This window comes from Monopterus albus, unplaced genomic scaffold, assembly GCF_001952655.1.
Source record: "Monopterus albus unplaced genomic scaffold, M_albus_1.0 scaffold89.1, whole genome shotgun sequence".
Classification (NCBI taxonomy): domain Eukaryota; kingdom Metazoa; phylum Chordata; class Actinopteri; order Synbranchiformes; family Synbranchidae; genus Monopterus; species Monopterus albus.
In genome coordinates this window covers 171,879-191,480 of record NW_018127969.1, presented here as the reverse complement: position 1 = coordinate 191,480, position 19,602 = coordinate 171,879, and the positions used below count along the sequence as shown (strand labels likewise).

Genomic DNA, 19,602 nt, shown 5'->3' with positions numbered 1-19,602 from the left:
AAACCCTCGGTGATGCCTCCTCACTGGTCTGTTTGAATGTGAATATGTTTTGTTCAGGTTAAAGGGGAGTGCATGTTTCCCCTCACCTCTTGGGCCCGGTAGGTGTAAAGCACCTTGTCTTTTAGGAGGAACCACATTCTCTTCCAGTTCCTCTTGCTCTTCTTGCTGCGCTGCAGGCTGCCACTAATGGAGCCTTCCTCTGAGACTGTCACCTGCACAACAGTATGGCATAGCTGTCATCCACATGATCAACTCTATATTAATTTGCACTGTGTGGTAAACATAGTTCCTCTGCAAGGGCAGGGAGGTGCATGGCACAGGTGTACCTGGCTGAAGGAGGCAGTGCCTTTCCGATGTCTCCAAATGTTGGGTGGATGAATGTTTTGGAACACAGCAGAAAGAGGGCGACTGGAGCGGTTTAGACGAGGGCTATTTTTACCTGTCACTGCAGACACATCCAGCGCTGCAGAGAAACACAGTTGCTCTTAATCCACAGCAAAAACAAAACATAAATCTCTAACTATCACACTGACAGCAGAGCATAGCAGTTTAATTGTTCAATACTGATGTCTTACATCAGTGACTTTTAAAATAAACATTTCTGAGCAATGTGTTACTGGACAAAGATCATATTTTAAGATCCAAAAAAATCCCCTTTACTCTCCCCAGGGAACTAGAACATTTTTCAGAACTTAGTTCCTATGCCTGCATTTCCACTGGATGAACCACCATCTAAATTTAGTTCTATGACATATTTCCATCCCCTAACAAGTCCCTTGACAAGGAGTAGTCCTTTGTGAAGGTCCAAGAACTGTCAGGGGAGGCCGGCAGTGCTGAATGCTACTGATTGGTCAAAAACTGCACTGCGTTTTATATACAGCATTCACTGCTGGCTGCCATGCTTTTGAAATGCTAACTTATTTAATTTCCCTGGGACTTCGGCCCTGCTAATGAAATGAAATCACAATGCACTCAAGAAACTTTTACCCAATGGAACGTTCTTGGACATTAATTCCTGGGAATGAACAGTACCAGGAACTCTCCAATGGAAACACACCTATTTAACTCAGCCTGACACTGGGTCTCCCTCTGCTAATAATCAGTGCTATAGCTGACTAGTTAAGGGTAACTAAACTGCCCCTATCTGTTATAAGAACAATAGCATCACTGACATATGTGGGCTGGTAGGAACACAAACAGATGCAATCAGGCAGAATTTTCCCACCTCTCTTCTTTAGTTCGTTGTAACAGTGATCACACACTTTAGCCATGCGGTCTTTCATATATTTTAGTGGGTATCTGTTCCTGGAGCAGCTCCGACAGACAATCTGTGTCAGGGAACATACAAGCACCACAGGCACAATGAAAACACATTCAAGCACACGGTGCTCTAGTCAAAAGCTCAATTAGTTACATTATGTTGGTCGGATATTAAAGTATCACATAGCACAGTTTTTTTTAATCTATGAGTGACTCACTCTCCCGCAGCCATGGCAGTGGTGTCTGCGAAGAGTGAGGCTGAAATCTGATGTGCAGTTCATACACATCATCACTTGTGAGACTGGAACAAGTGTGGGAGCCTTCTCCCCCAGAGACAAAGATGGATGATCTCTGGCCTGGAACACACACACACACACACACACACACACACACACACACACACACACACACACACACACACACACTTTATCACAGTGGGGAGACTGAGGTGTAACACTGGTCTCGTTCTGGTTGGTGAGGATAAGCACAACTGAAGAAAATGCCATGAAGTCATGATATAACAGATGAACACAGAGGCAGAGTTTGCTCACCTCTCCTGAGCAGCTGTTGAATCCTGCTGTCATTCCTCTTGTGTGTTCAGTCACTGTGCGGTTTAGAGTGTAAAACCAGTCCTCTCTTTCAATGAAAGAACTGCAAAAAAATAAATACACAAACTCACTCCACCATTATAATAATGAAGATTTTACAGGTTTTTTTGTGAAACCATACAAAAATCTTCAACATCAATATGCCAAGCATCACCTGCATGAGTAAGCATTTTACAAGTTTAGGTTTTAGCAATTACTTCAATGACTATGAGGACATTTCTCATCATTGCCATTATTAGTTGTTAATGATTTAACAGGACACAGCCCAGTGTGACCCACCTTGCAGACAAACTGATGGAAATGTAATTTCCTTCGATCTTCAGAACATTTTGAACATCTTCAATGATGGGTTTACTGACCTGGGTGATTAATCAGTAATATCATAAATCCAACATCAGAAAGACAAAAAGAGGGAAAGAAGTAACAGGTTGGGGTGATCTGACAGCTGGGGGATCATCCAAGACTCACAACAACATTTTGCAACATTACAAATAAAGTTCTGAGGCATTTTGATGTAATAAACTATATATAATAAAGTGAAAATAGTGGTGAGGAATTAGACTGACTGACAATCAGTGAGACTTAATGAAAGACTCAGACCTTCAACCCAGTGAGTGACAGAGTGTTCTTCAGCCTGTATTTTCCATCCTGCTGAGGGTAGGTGTAGAGCAACACATCATTCATCTGACAATACAGAAAACATTCACAATTTAAAGTGAACATGCAGAATAAACAAATCTTCAGTAAATGATAATAAGAAGGCACATTAGAAGATAAAATAAAATATACAGTATGTACAGTCAGCTGCCCAGCTATGCAGAGCTTCTCCAGTAGGTGGCGCTCTAAGCTAAGCAAACCTTGACTTCCCACAAAGTGAATTCAAGCACTTAATTTGCAACACACTGCAGAGGTGGAAAGTAACAAAGTACATTTACTCAAGTACTGCTCTTAACTACAGTTTTGAAATACCTGTACTAGAGTATTTTCATTTTCTGTTACTTCACACATACTTTGACTTCACGACATTTTAAAGACTAATATATTTTTACTCCACTACATTTATTTGATAAACTTAGTTACTAGTTATTTTTCAAAATCAGATTAACTATACAAAATACAACATAATCATCTGACTTTATTGACCCTGGCGCGAAATTCACAAAATACCCTGCAGTACTTCAAATTATAAGCATATAAGGTAGTTCAACTGAGCTTCACCTTTACCAGTTGCAATATTAAATGTGATGTACAAAATAATGCATCAAAAATTATAATCTAATAACATAACATACATTAATGTGAAATATGCTATACTGCATAGTGAGTACTCTTACGTTTGGTACTTTAAGTATATTTTGATGCCAATGCTTTTGTACTTTTACATAGGCATTACATTTTGAAAGAGTATTTTTATACTGTGGTATTACTTTTATTTAAGTAAACAATCTGAGTACTTCTTTCACAACTGACACATTGTGCATTTTTGTCTTAATCTCAATAGGAGGGTGCACATTTATAGCCACTAAACATAAACACAATCTGTACATTTACCTGCTCACACACAACAAACACATACGCTCAGTCTCTCCCTAAGAAACTACACACTACACAGAACAAGTCTCTCTGCTGGTTGACTTACACCTCAAATAGTAAACACAAAACTTGAATATAAAGTTCAGCTACATATAAAAATTGGTGGTATTGGTATATGTCCTAAAACGGGTCTGGGGGGGGATCAAAAAATTTACAGCCCTTAACCTAGATTTTTACAATGGCACACAAATGAGACACTTCAGTAAATAGATATGAAAGTTGATATCACATAACATCACAAATCTCTATATTATTTTTCCAGTGGATGATTTTACTCGCTGTCCCTGTGTGTCTCAGCACCTTATTCAGAAAACTGCCAGTTCCTGCAGACTTGTTTTATGACTATATGCTGTCTCCAACATTAATAACAGCTAATAACATGTGATCGGGGTCTGGGTGGATAAACCGGCAGGATAAAAGTTATGCAGAAATGATTACCAACATTTGTCCAGAAGAGACATTTATGAGCTTTTTTAGTGTCGGGCCCAGATCACAAATTTCAAAAACATCACAGGAGGGAAAGGCAATGTGCTTTGATGGTACTCGATGGATAATTTGAAAAGGCATTTAATTTTCTAACCTCTCTTAATTACATTTTGGAGCCATCTCTGTGATATGAATTCACAAACTGAATGTTTACTGCAGTTTGTCTCTCTAATTCGACACTTTTTCAACTGTGTCTTTATGAAATGAATTATATTGTGCTGACCTGGCTGTGGCCGTGAAGAATGATCTAAATTATATTGTCAATTCATTTAGATCAGTTAGATTCAGCTACCTTGCTTCTACATTATTTTATTTATTATGAGCCTACTGTACTTTCATGCTGAAACAAATATAAAGATGGTGTCTATGTATTAATACTGTAAAACAGGAAAAAGCATTTACCAAAAACAGATGGCGGGGCTGTCGGCTCTTCCTGCTGCCCTTCATCAGTGTGACCTCCTTCACAAACACCTGATAAAAATTCATATACACAGAAGTAAATCAAACAGAACTTCTCACAAATCATGTGATTATGACACAAACAAGATGCAGGGAGTAATGAACATTTTTCCAAAATCAGGTTGACTGAGGATTCCTGGCTGAATTTTTGGTTAAAGGGCAACGCGGGTGGTGCAGGGCAGACAGGGAGGGCTGGCAAGCTTTTGGACAGAAACAATGCCGTTATCAGAGTCGTACCCTGCCAGGCTGCAGCAGGTCCTGCTGGCCATGAACACTGTACTCTATGTTGACCAGGCGCAGTAAGTTCTCCTGGGACACAAAGAGAGAACGAACAGAAACACAGGGAGAAAATGCAATGACAAACTAAGAGAAACGATGAAAGCATATTACTGGTCATTTCCTGTAAACCTCTGACTGTTTTCTTCTACTTGGGTATTATAATGACACCATTTAGAAAGAGTTATCACTTGAATCAGACAGACATGTCATGTATTGTTGTTTTCTTTAGAAAAAGCTAGATTATTCATTATCATTTGCAGTTTAACTAAAACTACTATGCTAGCAGCCAAAAAAAAACACAATTCAGGTACAGCAGTTGTTCAAGCTATGGGCTACGTTAGAATGCTAACATGCTCACAGTGACAATGCTGATATGATCATGTTTAGAATGTATAGTCACCAACATCTCAACTGAGTGTGCTAGCATTAGCATCTGCTAATTCACACTAAGAACAATTTAGAGAAATTCCTGATGGGAATAAAGTTAATTTAACAATTTAATAGGGTTTTGGTGTTAAACCAAAACATTAAACAGATTCTGATGTTATCAGATTACTAGAATACCCTGTAAACATTTAGTTAATTGAATTGTACCAAAGCTGTAATAATTCTTTTACAGTAATCCATCCAATAGTTGTTGATCAGTTAATCAAATCAAGAGAAGTGATTACCACAGTCATTATTGTAAGATTCATCATCTGAGAGCTATGAAGGTCTGTACATTGAACATTATGTGCCAATCTATCAAGTTGATGTTAAGATATTTCCCTGGAATTGAAAATCTTAGCTGCCGGTGGTGGTAGAGGAAAAGTCAGGGGATCATAAATTAATTAGCTAAATTGGAAAAACAGACTGATTTTCACTGATCTTTGAGTTTCACAAAGTTTGGTCTCCTGATAGCAGATTCAACTCTGAGTAAAGAGTATGATTTACATATATATTTCCTACTGTTGTTTTTATATTTCTTCCAGTGTAAAATCAAATCTGTGACTCTTCATTTAATCAGGAAGTAATTAACCTTCCTTCTTGAATAATCTTTTTAGGCCTAAACTTTGGGTGGATGACTGAGCAGGGATGATCTTAACATTATAATGACTTCAGTATACATAAACGTGTGGAGTAAGACTATTAATCAGAGACTTTTATTGCACAGAAATCATTCATATTGTTGGAAGTAGTTGGTTGAGTTGATTTTGCAGATATGTGTTTTAATGTCTGTGTGTTCAGTGTAAAATAAGATAGAAATTCTCACTGAAAATGTTTCTTTGTTGGGCTCAAGAGTTACAGTACATATGTGACACTTACCCCATGTTTTACGCTGTCATTTACTTGATCAGCAATGTCAGACACTATCACCACAGCAGCTAAAAAATACAGGAAGGACACTACATGTTTAGAAGTGAACACATTCCCAATACATTTTTATATTGCTTGCATATTTGATGAGATATTTCTTTTCTCCTTGTTTCTATGTGGAAAGTCACCTAACATAAAAGTCAAAAATGAATCAGGACCTGCCTACAAGCCTGGACTCTCGTATCGGAGGTACAGTAAGAGATAATGCTGCTGCAACTCGCCTTCTCGTGAATTACACGTTACGTTTGTCACACAGGAAAGAAATTAAATGGCTGCCTGGCGGGTTAGCACCGCAAACAAAGAAATCTATATCAGTGCTCTCACGGCCATCTCAGCATGCAAAATGAGCATGAATAAATTCCCTGTAAATACACAGCCACAAACGGAGGCCAGTAAGGCCCTCCTGTGAGCAACAGAGAGAAGAGTGAGCAGCCTCTGGCCAGGTCTCCCTTGACAAAAAGGTTGTAGAAATCACTGGGATTTCCCCTGGAAGAATAAAGTTTAAATAAATAAAACACTGAGATTGCTGTTTGCTTACTGTACCTTGGGTGTCTTCATATTCCTTGGAATCTGGGGACAGGTTGTTCAGGTAATCTATAAGAGGAATGAAGAAAAATGATTGTCTTCAGGGAGTCAAGACAACTACCACTATGAGTCAATTATTTTTTTATTCAGAGGAAATACTGTGTCCATATTAAAGTGAATCTCATTTTTTTTTGACTCACCGGTGAGGAGCATGCGATACTGAGCCACACGTACAATGACCTGCAGGAGCTGATGTCTGAGAGACACTTTTTCCCTAGCTGGACTCTGCTGCTGAGGCAAAGAAACAAATGCAAATTCAACATTTATTTCGATTATTCCCATTGCTTAGGGCCAGATTTACAGGAGAAATTCACATGAACCTTGGCCAACCAAGGGTTCTGTAAAAACACTGACAGAGAAACTGAAAATTGTACTGACAACATCAAACCGTACAACAACTTAAGACTTTTGAAAGGAACCATCAGTCATACTTTGGGAGTGAACAAAGGCCAACAACACAGATCGTTGGTCAGCAGTGTATGTGTGTAATACTGTATTTTACCTGGAGTTTTAATTTTTTTGGTCCTTAGGCAGGTGTAATTCAGAAGTTTACTGCACTGACATTAATACACAAAGTGCTTAGGAGAAGGACTTTTAAACATGAGCGCTCTTAAATCAGACAAACTGCCCAGCTCTGCAAAGACTTCCTGCCAACTCCTCTCCTCCGTGGTCTATAAAAGGCAGAAAAAATATTGAAAACTCCTTTGTTCATAAATGAGATGCAGCTATATAGTGCCACTGGGTTTCCCGCTACAGTCCAGCTAGACTTTTACAAAAGGGTGTAATCGTCCGTGCCACCCTGTGGAAACTAACAAAAAAAGAAACAACACACTAATCTTACCATTGATCTCAGCCAAGCTGTGTACAAGGCAGCAGGGTGGATAATATTTGGTTATAAATAAAACTGTGGATAGTGAACAGATGGTACATTCTCCCTGATGAACTTTAAACATATCATCATGTTCAATGCAACCTGCATTAATTTTAGGATTCCCCTGTTTTTAAAACGCTGTTTAGTGTTTAATTGTTGTTCTGAGTGGCTATAATGTTTATAGTTTTCCTTGGAGAGTCATGACAGCTTCTTTTAACAGCAAAGAACACAGTGTTGCATTTTAAATTAAAATTATTACTTTTATTCACTTAGCTGTTTGCCTTTTGCTCATTTTGCTAGTTCTTTCCCATCAGATGCATGTAATTCTCAGATATCTCTTCGTTTGTGGCTTGTGTGTGCAGTTTTGACTTTAAAACTGAGGTTTCAGAAAAGTTTGGCATGGTTTTAAATGCTGATTTTTATGGACTGTATTATGCGTTTTGTGTTATGTGTTAGAAATACACTGTTGGTCTGACCTCAAACTGGTGAACGATGGCTGCAAAGGCAGGTGAAGTTTGGCAGCTGTCCTCCAGCAGGCTCATACTTCGGTCATAGTGGCCAATATAAGTGGTAAAAACCAAGAACTCTGCTTTTCTAGACAGGAAGATGTCTGCGATCCTCTGGCTCTCTTCCCTAATTGGAAAGACAGAGGGGTGAGGATGAAGGAAGAGCAGCATTCACCAGTCTTCAGGTTATTTTTAATGATTTCTGAGCTGTATTAATGTGTGTACTTGAAGAAGCCAGTTCATTCCTTGTAGTTATAGCATATGTGTGCATGGATGTGTGCTGTGTACACGTCCCACCAGTGTCGGATTCGATTCTCCAGCTCGGTGAGTATTCGGCGGTGCAGGGTGTAAACATCGGGCAGCTCACTGAGAATCTCTCGAAGCCGTTCTTCTTCCAATACAGGTTCCCCCTCATCCCCAACGGCTGCCCCCACTGCCTCCCGAAAGTCCTGGTACACCGGAAAAAGGGTGGAAGAACGATTAGGTTTTATACTTATGTTCAAACTTACAATTCCACTCAAGTCTGCACTTTCTTCCCATTTTTCCTCCACTCCCACTGCAGTAGTATAGCAAGATAATATCTGACAGCAGGGAGTACATGAGCTGTTATATCAAGAAGCTTCATCATCCCTTCAAACACTGGAGCAGTGGCAGTCTAAGTCACTGGTTTAATCCCCACACAGGAACAATAAATCTAAATAAATCATGAACATAACTCTGCAGCTCCAGTTCTACAGAGAATATCTGAACACATTCATTGCATTAGTAAATTTAATAAGAATATACTCACATCCTGAAGAAGCTTGAGGGCTTTCACATGCCTGTGATCAGGGAAATAGATACACATTTTACTAATAACTTGAGTAGGTCTGACAAATAGGCAGTGATGCTTCATAATGAATTTACATTTAACTTACAGTCTCTCTGTATCAACCAGTTCTTTTGCGATGTAAAAGGCTCTGGATCGACCATCAGGCTGTAAATAACAATATTATTTACTAGTAATAGGTCCAGAGTTAGGAGGAGCTAAAGCATTTTGGCACCAGTTCAGCAAATATAGCTGACTTTCCTCTCCACATCATCTCCAAGTAGCAATCAAATTCTAAATAATGAGGACAGCCTTGTAGCAGGCCATTAACCTCCATTAACCTGCATTACAATTCTGGCTTGTGAGGGCAATTTTAGCAATTGCCCAAGGTGAAAAACAATACACTTTTTACACTTTGCTGTGATCTGTTCTCCAAACACGTCTTCATATTTGTTGTTTGGTAAAGGCTGACACCTGCTCATTCAAAGTGATGGTACAAAATAAAACACATTAAGTAAAACTTTAAAGGATAGTGGGTAACATTCCATATACAGCATCTGAAATTTTAATAAGCATATTGACATGTTTCTACACACTATAAAAATATTTTTTTCAATTTCTACACAAACTCAACACACATTTGTCATTACTAACCTGTCTGTCATAACTGCTGTCTGCACCCTTGTCTTCTTCATCCGAGGTGCATCCTTGGTCTTCTTCACTCACCGTTTCTCCAACAACATCACCCACTGAACCAGTCTGTGGACCAATAGCCACCGAGCACACATTGTAGGCTTCTGTATAGGCACTGGGAAGAAAGAAGGGTGGACATGTCAGTAAAATGAACCATACATACACACAAATTACTAAAACATGAATTAAATAAGTATAAATGTTGAGCAACACACAATTGAGTTGTATAGGCTATCTGAGTAATAGATTAGAAAACAGATTATCCAAAAGAGTAATTTATCATTTGGAATAATTCAAAACTGATTCAACAAATCAAACATTTATCTAAAACTCCAAAGGTGTAAGGTCTGCTCGGCATGGCCTGCCTCTCTTCCTCCTTTCTCTTTCTTGACCTGCGGGATCGGCACCTCAGCTGTGTTGCATTCGGTAATGAGTGACTCGTTTGTCGGTGTGCACAGCTGGGGTGCATTCCTGTGATTACCTTTCTCCTTATTTAAACCTCTGGCAGATGCTCCATCTTCGCCAGAGCATTATACCGAATTACCTGTAGACATACCTGCATATGTTTTTTTGTCCATGCGTTTAGCGATGCGTAATTTATTTCAACGCTGACAGTTCCTGATCTGTTGATTTCTTTTTTTTTTCGTTCGCTACTCTGCTTCCCTGACGTCGTTTGCTAATCCTCCTGGTTGTTCTGTTTACTCACCTGTCTGTCCTAGTCCTCTAACTCTCCTGGTTCCTGCCATTGTTCTGTCTACTCATCTGCTCGTCCTGGTCTCCTCAACCATCTCTGTCCGACACTGGTTGTATGTATTCATTGACTGTTCCTTTTTGTGAGGCCACCATTAAACCACCTTTTTATTACTAGCACCTGGATCTGCACTCATGAGTCCTACCTCAGTTATCTCTCACCCTCCTGGTGAGGGGGACTAAACCATAACAAAAGGACTCAGCTACAATATATGGTTGGTCTGGTCCAGTTGTTCCGGCCCCCCGTCACAGGTTGTAGCCTTAGCGTGGACACTGGTGAGCACTTCAACCACACATTTATCTTGAGACCCACTAGGAGGTCTCACCCCACATGTTGGGAACCAGTGCTCTAGTCCGCATTTCAATTTTTTTCAGTTTTTATCACAAATGTGACGTAGTAGTTTTATGTTAACTGCATTCATTCATATGAAAATAAATCTGATGAGTTTCATCATCTTTATGGTCCACTACATTGAAATATCACTATAATAAATGCACTGTATTCAGTGTTAGAGACAGATGTGAATAGATAAAACATTTCCGGTCTACACAAACCAATAAACTGATCATGAAAGGCCTGTGGTGACAACTGTACCCAACCAGGGACGAATGTCGGTATTTTATACTACAAGATTCTCTTCTGCAGGGAGCCCAAATGAATATGCTAATGGATGCCGCTCAGTGAGGAGTGTAAACTATGCAAATAAAAACACATCCTTAAGTTACAGTAGTGTTGCGGTAGTCCTCTTTGTGACCAATTGGCTTGCCAATGGTGCTCGCATGTTTCCCTCCAAGCAGCAATGGAGTTAACCCCACTGAGATGCAAATGAGCTACATATGAACAACATATGTGAGCTGTTCAGATCTCTGCATTGCACACATTAATGCTGCATGGCCCATTACTGCTCACCGGATCAAACTTTGGATGAGATATCAGGGGCTGCTTGAACCAATCATACTAGTGTCTTTGTTTACTATTAGCACAGAAAGCTGACATTCTTATACCTGGGAATGTAACTTTTTCAACCGCGTATTTTAAACAATGATATAAAGATGATACACCCTTAATGCTAAAAGAGGCATCTCCAGTGTTCCTAAACTCTGAAATCTCACCTGCCCAAATTTGTACTGCAACCATACTATAGGCAGACTGGTACCATTCAGATTTTACTGAATCAAGACCAAGGTTATATTGTATGGAGTAACAAGATATACACTGCATTAATGACAAAACAATGGCACTCAATAGAAATGAGGTGCAATATAAATTACTTGAACAAAAAAACACAAATTTTACACATAACTTTTGCTTCTCCAGTTGCATTAGTAACATTTATATTGCGGAAATTAATAATTCAGCAGGGGAAGCAAATGGTAGCAAGTTCACATTCCATACACACCAATTTGAATTCAGACAGAAGCTAAAGTCATCATTGATTCACACGTCTGTTATCATGCTTTGGAAACAACCTAACAATAAAACCTTCTACTACTACTACTACTACTACTACTACTACTACACTTGGCTGTTCCCATTAGGGGTCGTCACAGCATGTCAACTGTTTGCATGTATACATTTGGCACGCGTATTATGCCGGAAACCACCACAGTTATGTTTACTATGAATCCATTAAATCTGTGCAGGCTGGTATTTACCTGTTCATATTCAAAAAGAACATGATTAACTTAAATGAAAAAAACAAATATCATACACTACAGAATATGGACAAGCCCAAGATTAAATTGATGTGTACAAACACTCACTCATTTGTAACAGGCAGACAGGGGACTTAGTCGTCATTGGGACTGAACCCACAAGATGGTGGAGTCGAGGACAGAATGAAGACTTGTATCTTTTAATGCACTGTGTATCTGCCTCTAGAACTTTGAAGTAATACAAAACATTACGTTTTGGTTTCAAACCAATTTTGCCATCCATTTCAACAAAATTGGTATTTTACAGCCTTTGTTGCTCAGTTTTGCTTGGACATGCACCAAAGTGTTTGAACATGATGAGAGGGAAGCACTGCAGTGAACAACTGCTGACTACAGACCATACTGAGATTGTATCTCAGCCTGTTGTTTCTGACTGGCTAGAGAAGAGCAATGACTCCAAAATGCTCTGACTATTAATCATCCTGAGCTGCCAGTATGATATAAGCACAGTAAACAGGAATGCAGGGGGATGGGTTAATATCAGCACAGCATGGCTGATCATACCAACAAACAACATCACGCCTGGGAGGCGAGAAGCTCTACAACAACAACACAAGTGGCCATTTCTGCACCTAAAGAGATGATTTATGAGTGAAACCATCCTGTGTTCACTTAGATCTGAACAGACCACCACTTCTGACAGCGTTATCCCTTCTAACACACCCTAACAACACCCAAACGCAACACATTTGTATTGCACTGCAACACAAGAGGGATGTTACTGTCCTGCACTTTCCCCTATACTACTGAACACCAGGTCCATGTCTGCTGTGATCACAGTGCCTGGGGACTCAACATAATAAACAGTTATAAATCCTCCTCCTCGAGGGCATTGTTAAACTCACACAGTGGCCAAGCAGCAATAAAAAAAAAACACCTGTGCTTGGCCCAAAAGGTGACAAGGATTACTAATATTATGTCCAGCAGCGTCAATATCCATGAATGCACACAAGTTTCAGCCACGCTAGCGGCATGGCTTTGTCCATCACTTTGATCCAGACTGAAATATCTCAAAAACTATTGCATGGTTTGATTTGAAATCTGGTACAGACACTCATGAGCCCCAGGTGATGAATCATCCTGAGTTTGATGATACATATAGTATGTATATTAGATACTTTTTCTAGCATCATCATCATATAAAAAGTTTGATTTGTCCAGTGCTTTAGATTATGATCAATGCCATACTTTGCGTTTAGCATTAATTAGCAAATGTTAGCATGCTAACATTATAAACTAAAATGGGGGTGGCCATGGTAAACATGATGTCTGCCAAACATCAGCATGAGCATTGTCACTGTGGTGATAATTGCATGGTGATGCTAGCATTCAACTCAAAGAACTGCTGTTCCTAATTGCAGCCACACAGAGCCACTAGCATGGCTGTAGATTCTTGGTTTTGTTTACATACCTTTCTGTTTCCTGTTCAGACAACTGAGTTTTACTTTCAAAACCAGGGAGGCTGCTCATGTCCACATAACCATCGGTCTCATTGGCAGAAGACAGCACTCGATTGGGACGGTCAAAGAAGTCTGTGAAAGGTCCCTGACAAACAGGCCTTTGCTGTGGGACCCGGAGGTTCTCATAGTCTGAGCTGATGGCGGGGACATTCTCATAATCAGAGGTATCGGTGTTGGGGAAGGAAATGGAGCGAGGCTTGGTCAGGGGAAGAGGTGTGAAAGGTACACGGGAGCGGTCCTCAAAGGACTCCACTCGGATGACACTGCGATTGAGGAAGGCCACAGAGTTCCCCTTTCTTTTGCTTTCTTTGTAGAACAAGAAGGTGGAGGCCTGCTCTGATGAAACTTGAGGTTTTCGAGCAAAGCGTGAGTTGAGATGTGGAGAGCTACTCATGCTGTGTCTATCTAAATCCAACTGTCTGCTAGTCATGTGGTGGCTGGACGCTGCTGTGGCCTTAGAAGAGGATGGGTTAACATCCGCAGGCTTGTTTTCTGTTTTCCTCCTAAATTTCAACATCAGGAAGCGCTTAATAGAGGATTTCTTTGTCCTGTTTTTTTCTGATGAATCTTCCTCAATTAGAAGTGAGGGGGAACTCTTTGTGATGGGCCTCTTGGTGATGCAGGCCAGCTCAAACGGAGGAGGGATATCCACCACAGATGTTGGAGTGGACAGGCCACTGGAAGAGAGAGGTGAGCACCTGGAGAAGCTTCCAGATGAACAAATGGCACCTCTGTGTCTTGGAGATCCTTCCCTGTCTCTGTAGATGCACAGAGGCGTGTCCTGTCCTTCCATGGAGAGGGAGCGGGGATACAAAGACAAATAGTGGGGTTTGAAGTAGCTCTTATGTTGCACTGAGCTTAACATGGGGCTGCTGCTTAGTGCAGGTTGTCCGAATCCACTCATGTACGGCTTCTGGACAAACTGAACTCCCGTCTCAAGGTTATTAATGCGGTGTGACAATGAGCGTGACTGCATCCCCATGAACTTCCTGTCAGAAGGAAAAATATTGTCACCCTCTAAACTGGGCCTTGGCTCCTCATAAACATGCTCATCACTACTGTCATGCTCTGTATCAGTGGTGTCATCCAGAATAGGCATGATGTGACCCTCTAGGTCATCTCTGAAGACATTCGAGTTATTTGGGAAAAGCAGGTGGCTTTCTGAGAGAGAAGAGGTCAGCGAGGTGTCAGTGTCTGTTGGCACAGAGATGGACACCAGCCTGAACCTTGGCTGGTAGTCAAAATGATTCAACAAGGCCTCTGCTCCATGAGCTTTGTGATCGTCCTTTTTGAAGGACATCCTTTTTTGGCATGTTCTCACCTTGTTCTCATCACCACTGTTGCTGCCGTACTCATCACTGTTACCAATTTTCACATAATCCTCAGAAGAAACACATTTTATTTGTCCATTTTCTGCCGTTTTGTCATAATTCTGATCTGACATTTCACTGCTGTTTACAGATGAAACCATGTGTGGTGTTTGTGGGCTCTCTGCTAGTCCATGAGCTTTTTCAGTCCTTGACATCATATCTCTGTTAATAATGTCCTCTGAGGAAACATAATAAGGCTCATGAGTTGGATTGTCCTCTAAGGCAACATGTCCCTTGGTTGTATCACTGATCAGTTTCTGGTCTTCAGGGATAAAGTCATAGAAACTAATATTCTGTATTCTGTTTCCGCCCTTTTCCTTAATTTTATGGCCACACCCCAACTTCAGGATGTTACAAGTGATGCCACAATCAGGAGCAGATTCCTCGTCTTTGTCCTCTCCATCTGTTGGAAAAACCTGTGTATTAGTGTGCTTCATGTTTTCACTAATGGGGACAGCAGGTTCCTCTGTGAGAGACTCAGATAAATCATCTGCTGTGCAGTCACCTGCTTCATGCTCCTTGATTGGGAACTTTTTCTGCCTCTCCTTCACATCTCGCTTTTCAGCTGAATTGCAACCGGCCTCCTCATCAATGTTGTTAACAGAAATATTGCCCACTGAGAGGCCATCTGTGTCAGCCAGTGCCTCGCCTGCATCACAACCGTCAGTGTCCATGTCCTCCATCAGGTCTGTGTCAATCATTTTCACCACCTCCTCGGAGTCAGCCATGAGTCCAGCATCACTGACCCACAGTGTTTCCAGGGAGTCCTCTTCTGTCAGGGCACTGTCAGTTAATCTCCAGTCCTCATCCATCTTCAGAATCATGCCTTCTTCCTCTTCCTTTTCCTCTTCTGTCACCTTTATGTCTTCTGGCCTTTGTGACACATTGTGTAAATATTTTTGTGGTGATTTGAAGATGTAGGTGTTGAACTGGTCCTCTGCTGTAATCACTTTGTTTAGACCATTCTCCGCCTCGTGCTCTTCATCAGCCTCACCATCCAAGGTCAGTAAGCTGCCATTACTGCATCTTCCTTGGTTGTCATTAATCTCTGGTGTGACTTTAGGTTTCGGGGCAATAGATGGTTTGGAACCCCTGCCTGTAGGCATGAGAGGGGATGGCGGGCTCAGGCTGGTGTGACAAACAAATCTTGGCTTTGGAGCAACAGAAGGCTTGGTGCAGTCTGAAACAACAACAGGAAAAGGAAACTGTAAGATTATGTGCTTTAAAATAGCTTTGTCATTTCTATTGTGTCTGTGTGACCTACAGCTGCTCAAAAATGCTAACTTGAGACAATAAAGTTGTCATTGTCACATTTTGATCAACTGATCAGGGTCATGGTCTCACTTTGACTATTTTCTTCACAAATTGTGTCACATATTTGTTAAAGAACTAATCCAGCCAAACTTAATTTATACAGAATGCTTTTACACCCTTTGAGAACATAATACAAAAAAATCTAAGGGATTTCTCTGACTCACTTCCTGTAATTCAAGTGAGAGAATCCCCTCTCAGGCTGCCTTCACTACTTTTAGGGTAATGCTGTAAATGCAGTAAAGGACAATGGCCAAAGAATAACAAATGCAATTTGTGTATATTAACACATTTCAGTTATACAAAACATATGATCACTTTCTGAGAAGGACATGAAATGAAGGAATCAAGCGTGACATGCAAATTAACCTCACCAATGCAGTGCCTTCAAGTTTTTTGGTATAATGTGTTATGCCAAAAGGAGTTCAGTTTGGGCAACAGTACATACCGCTAAACTTTCTATATTATAACAATAGCATGTAAAGTTAATAATGTATCTCCACTACACCTCCCTCTGACACCAAGCAACACTGCGTTAATATTTGCTTCACATCCGTCTGCTACCGCTGGATTCACCGTTTACTAAAACTAATGTACGAGATGAAAAAAAGAAAATTACAACAACTAAAACTCTGTTTCCCTTTCTGACTTTCTCTGCCAAGCCCGGCGCACTTTCTCAAAATACTGTATATTAAATATTGAACACACAACATAGGTCTTTAAAACCACCCTGGTCCTTAAAAATAAATCATCTCACCAGCGTTCATTTTGGCGAAGCGATTGCCTCCAACATCTCGTCTGCAGAAGCAGCTTCGATACACGTTTATTTTATTAAAAACGGAACCCGCACTAAACTCTGTTGAACTGTGCAAACACAGAGTGACTCTGGCCGAACACAGCCCTGTCTATCGCTGCTCAGCTGGTCGTTTGTGCGTCCTACAGCGCGCAGGACGCGACTGGAAACCAAATGGAGAGGCTCACACCGCTCCGCATTACACCAGAGGATCCCTCATACAAGGGCAGTAACGAAGCAGCAGGTCCAGTGTGTCAAGAGCTGAAAATGTTAATGGAGACCAATGTTAATATCGACAGTTAACGTTGCTGTAACTAAAGCAGCAAAGGATGTGAACGATCTGTGATTAAATACATCCTGTCCATTTCTTGTCATTAACAACTTTTGCAAACAGAAAATAACGAAAGTAATGCTACCGATTTCTAATAAGGCACGGGTTTCTAAAGGGTTTCTAAATTCTAGTCAAATGACAAAAGAAAGATTATAAAATAGATGATTTATAGATCAATTATAAGCTGTTAGAGTTTAGAGTTGCCAGGTTGTGAAAAGTGTCTGTTTATCTATCTATCTATCTATCTATCTATCTATCTATCTATCTATCTATCTATCTATCTAAACCATATTTCTCTGTATTACTGTTCATGATACCAAATCTGTTTGCCTACACACTCATCTGACTGCCTTATTCATGTACAACAGGCTCTTTTCTACATAACAGGAAATTGTTCTCCCTGTTTCCTGCACAACCCAGCTTCACATCCTTAGCTGTGCTTATGGATATCATGCTCAAATTTAACCCCTCAATGCATTAACTGTGACTCACTGGCAGTGAGGTAAGGGCAGCTATTTTTACTCTTGAATTGTGGTCAGCTGGGGGAGATTTATTAAACTAAAAATATCTGTATAACAGCACAAAAAATCACAAAAAGGGAGTCAAATTCTGTTTTGACTCCAAACCCAGCACATAGCAACACCTGCATTTGTAAATGGGCTGACCTCACATGTACAAATGTCTCTTTTGCAGAACATAAAACAGGCACATGATGAGGTGTAATCCTTGGGTTAGGGTTAGAGATAATACCTTACAAATTATCATAACACATCCTTGGGTTACAGATAATACCTTACAAATTATCATAACAGAGGCTGATTAAATAGACACCAAAGTATAATGATTCTCTCTATAGAACTCAAGCTCCATGCAGAGACATTTCTGTGTTGATGAGGCAACACAATAATGAATGTTCATGTCTTTTGATCAAAAGTCAATCCACATCTACCACAGTCAGTCCACAGTGAGGAAATCTTAGCTACATTAGTCCACAGTCACTGGTGTGCAATTGCATACATGTCGTATGTGATGGGTTCCTCGATACTTTACTGCATTAATAAATGGTTTAACACAAACCCTGACACAGCTTGGAAAAACACAAAACTTAAATCAAAATGTGTTGTTCCCACTGAGACTATAAACAGTGCTGTCACTAACAGTGTTTGGCTCATTGGAAAACATTATGTGGCTGCACCTTTGACCCCCATTTTGTTGGTGCAGTAATTGTTTTTTCATATTGAGTCAATAAAGGGGAGGGAGGTGGGCTCAATGGTGTTATTGAATAATGGCAGATCATGTGACAATCACGGCTGATATGAAAACATGTTGCTGAATGAAGGTATATCCCCACACACCACACACACACATCCTTGATTTTGCTACTTAGCAGGACTATACCATCTCTAACCCTTCATGAAGACTAACCCTAACCTTTGACCCAACCCTGATCTTAGAGCTCTTTCAGTCTCTACACAAGCTACGCAGCTGCAAACACTTCCAGTTACACAAGGAGGGTTTGGCATGTACTTGTGTAAAAAATGAATGTAACCCAATGGGAGTTTTATGGTCACACCTAAAAGATGAGGACTTTTGATCTGTTAGCATTCAACAAATGATAAAAAAATTATGATCACAAATTGACCATAGATACAAATATATGCTCAATTTTTAATCATATCCTTTTTTTTAAATCATATCTTTTCAGTGGATACTGTCTTGGTATTGCAATACTTTTCATGGCTTCTAATTACGTTTGTGTTTTTTCTTGAGCACAGTTGTCGATACTCCACCCACCTCTGGAAAAAGAGCCTTAGTAGTTTCTTAAAACAGCTTAAATGTTACTTAAACTGGAGTAAATAGAATGTTTTATTATCATAGGCAGAGTAATAAGCAGTTATTGCTCTACTGAGAATTTAGAGCCACAGGAACGTATATGTGGGGAAAAAGCTGTAATAAACTACAGCGTCCATGTTTATTGTAATAAATGATCATTCACTCAGTGCAACAGTGTGGTTAATTAGTGTGTTTAAGTCGTTTTAGACAACAGTGGAGCTCTACAGCACAAAATGAGTTAAAGGTTTTGGCTAGAGGATCCATACTTGTTAGTAGGATGAAAGACTTGTTGGTTTTTGTCTTTTAAAAAGGATTTGTTGACTTATCATTCATAATACAGGACTTATTATCTTAAAGCAGCTCTCTTGGTTTGGTTTGTGTCAGACATGTAGTACACGTGTATACAGCCATGATGCATTGCCTGTATACAGTAGCAGTGTTGAACAATGTCAGAATGTTTGATTAGAACAACGGTTCAGGTCGTGCAGCCTGAACCGTGAGGTCCGTCCCTGTCTGTGTGTCTCCTGTTTGCAT

General features: G+C 40.2%; 1 protein-coding gene across 5 annotated transcripts in view; it reads right to left on the bottom strand.

The window, feature by feature from the left end:
• fgd5b (FYVE, RhoGEF and PH domain containing 5b) overlaps positions 1 to 19,602 on the bottom strand; it is a 30,355-nt gene that overhangs the window by 3,007 nt on the left and 7,746 nt on the right. For 2 of the 5 annotated variants that reach the window (XM_020607904.1, XM_020607906.1), the window contains exons 1-19: positions 16,869 to 17,034; positions 13,382 to 15,980; positions 9,466 to 9,619; positions 8,921 to 8,979; positions 8,794 to 8,824; positions 8,301 to 8,452; positions 7,974 to 8,130; positions 6,767 to 6,857; positions 6,585 to 6,635; positions 5,991 to 6,049; positions 4,644 to 4,715; positions 4,350 to 4,418; positions 2,469 to 2,552; positions 2,148 to 2,227; positions 1,812 to 1,911; positions 1,479 to 1,616; positions 1,226 to 1,328; positions 327 to 463; positions 87 to 212 (exon numbers count right to left, since the gene is read on the bottom strand). In XM_020607904.1, coding sequence (XP_020463560.1) covers positions 87 to 212; positions 327 to 463; positions 1,226 to 1,328; positions 1,479 to 1,616; positions 1,812 to 1,911; positions 2,148 to 2,227; positions 2,469 to 2,552; positions 4,350 to 4,418; positions 4,644 to 4,715; positions 5,991 to 6,049; positions 6,585 to 6,635; positions 6,767 to 6,857; positions 7,974 to 8,130; positions 8,301 to 8,452; positions 8,794 to 8,824; positions 8,921 to 8,979; positions 9,466 to 9,619; positions 13,382 to 15,980; positions 16,869 to 16,878 — 4,272 coding nt within the window. In that variant the 5' untranslated portion in view covers positions 16,879 to 17,034. Of the gene's footprint in view, positions 1 to 86; positions 213 to 326; positions 464 to 1,225; positions 1,329 to 1,478; positions 1,617 to 1,811; positions 1,912 to 2,147; positions 2,228 to 2,468; positions 2,553 to 4,349; positions 4,419 to 4,643; positions 4,716 to 5,990; positions 6,050 to 6,584; positions 6,636 to 6,766; positions 6,858 to 7,973; positions 8,131 to 8,300; positions 8,453 to 8,793; positions 8,825 to 8,920; positions 8,980 to 9,465; positions 9,620 to 13,381; positions 15,981 to 16,868; positions 17,035 to 19,602 lie in introns of those variants that run through there. The other 3 variants (XM_020607907.1, XM_020607905.1, XM_020607908.1) reach the window with 3 other exon arrangements.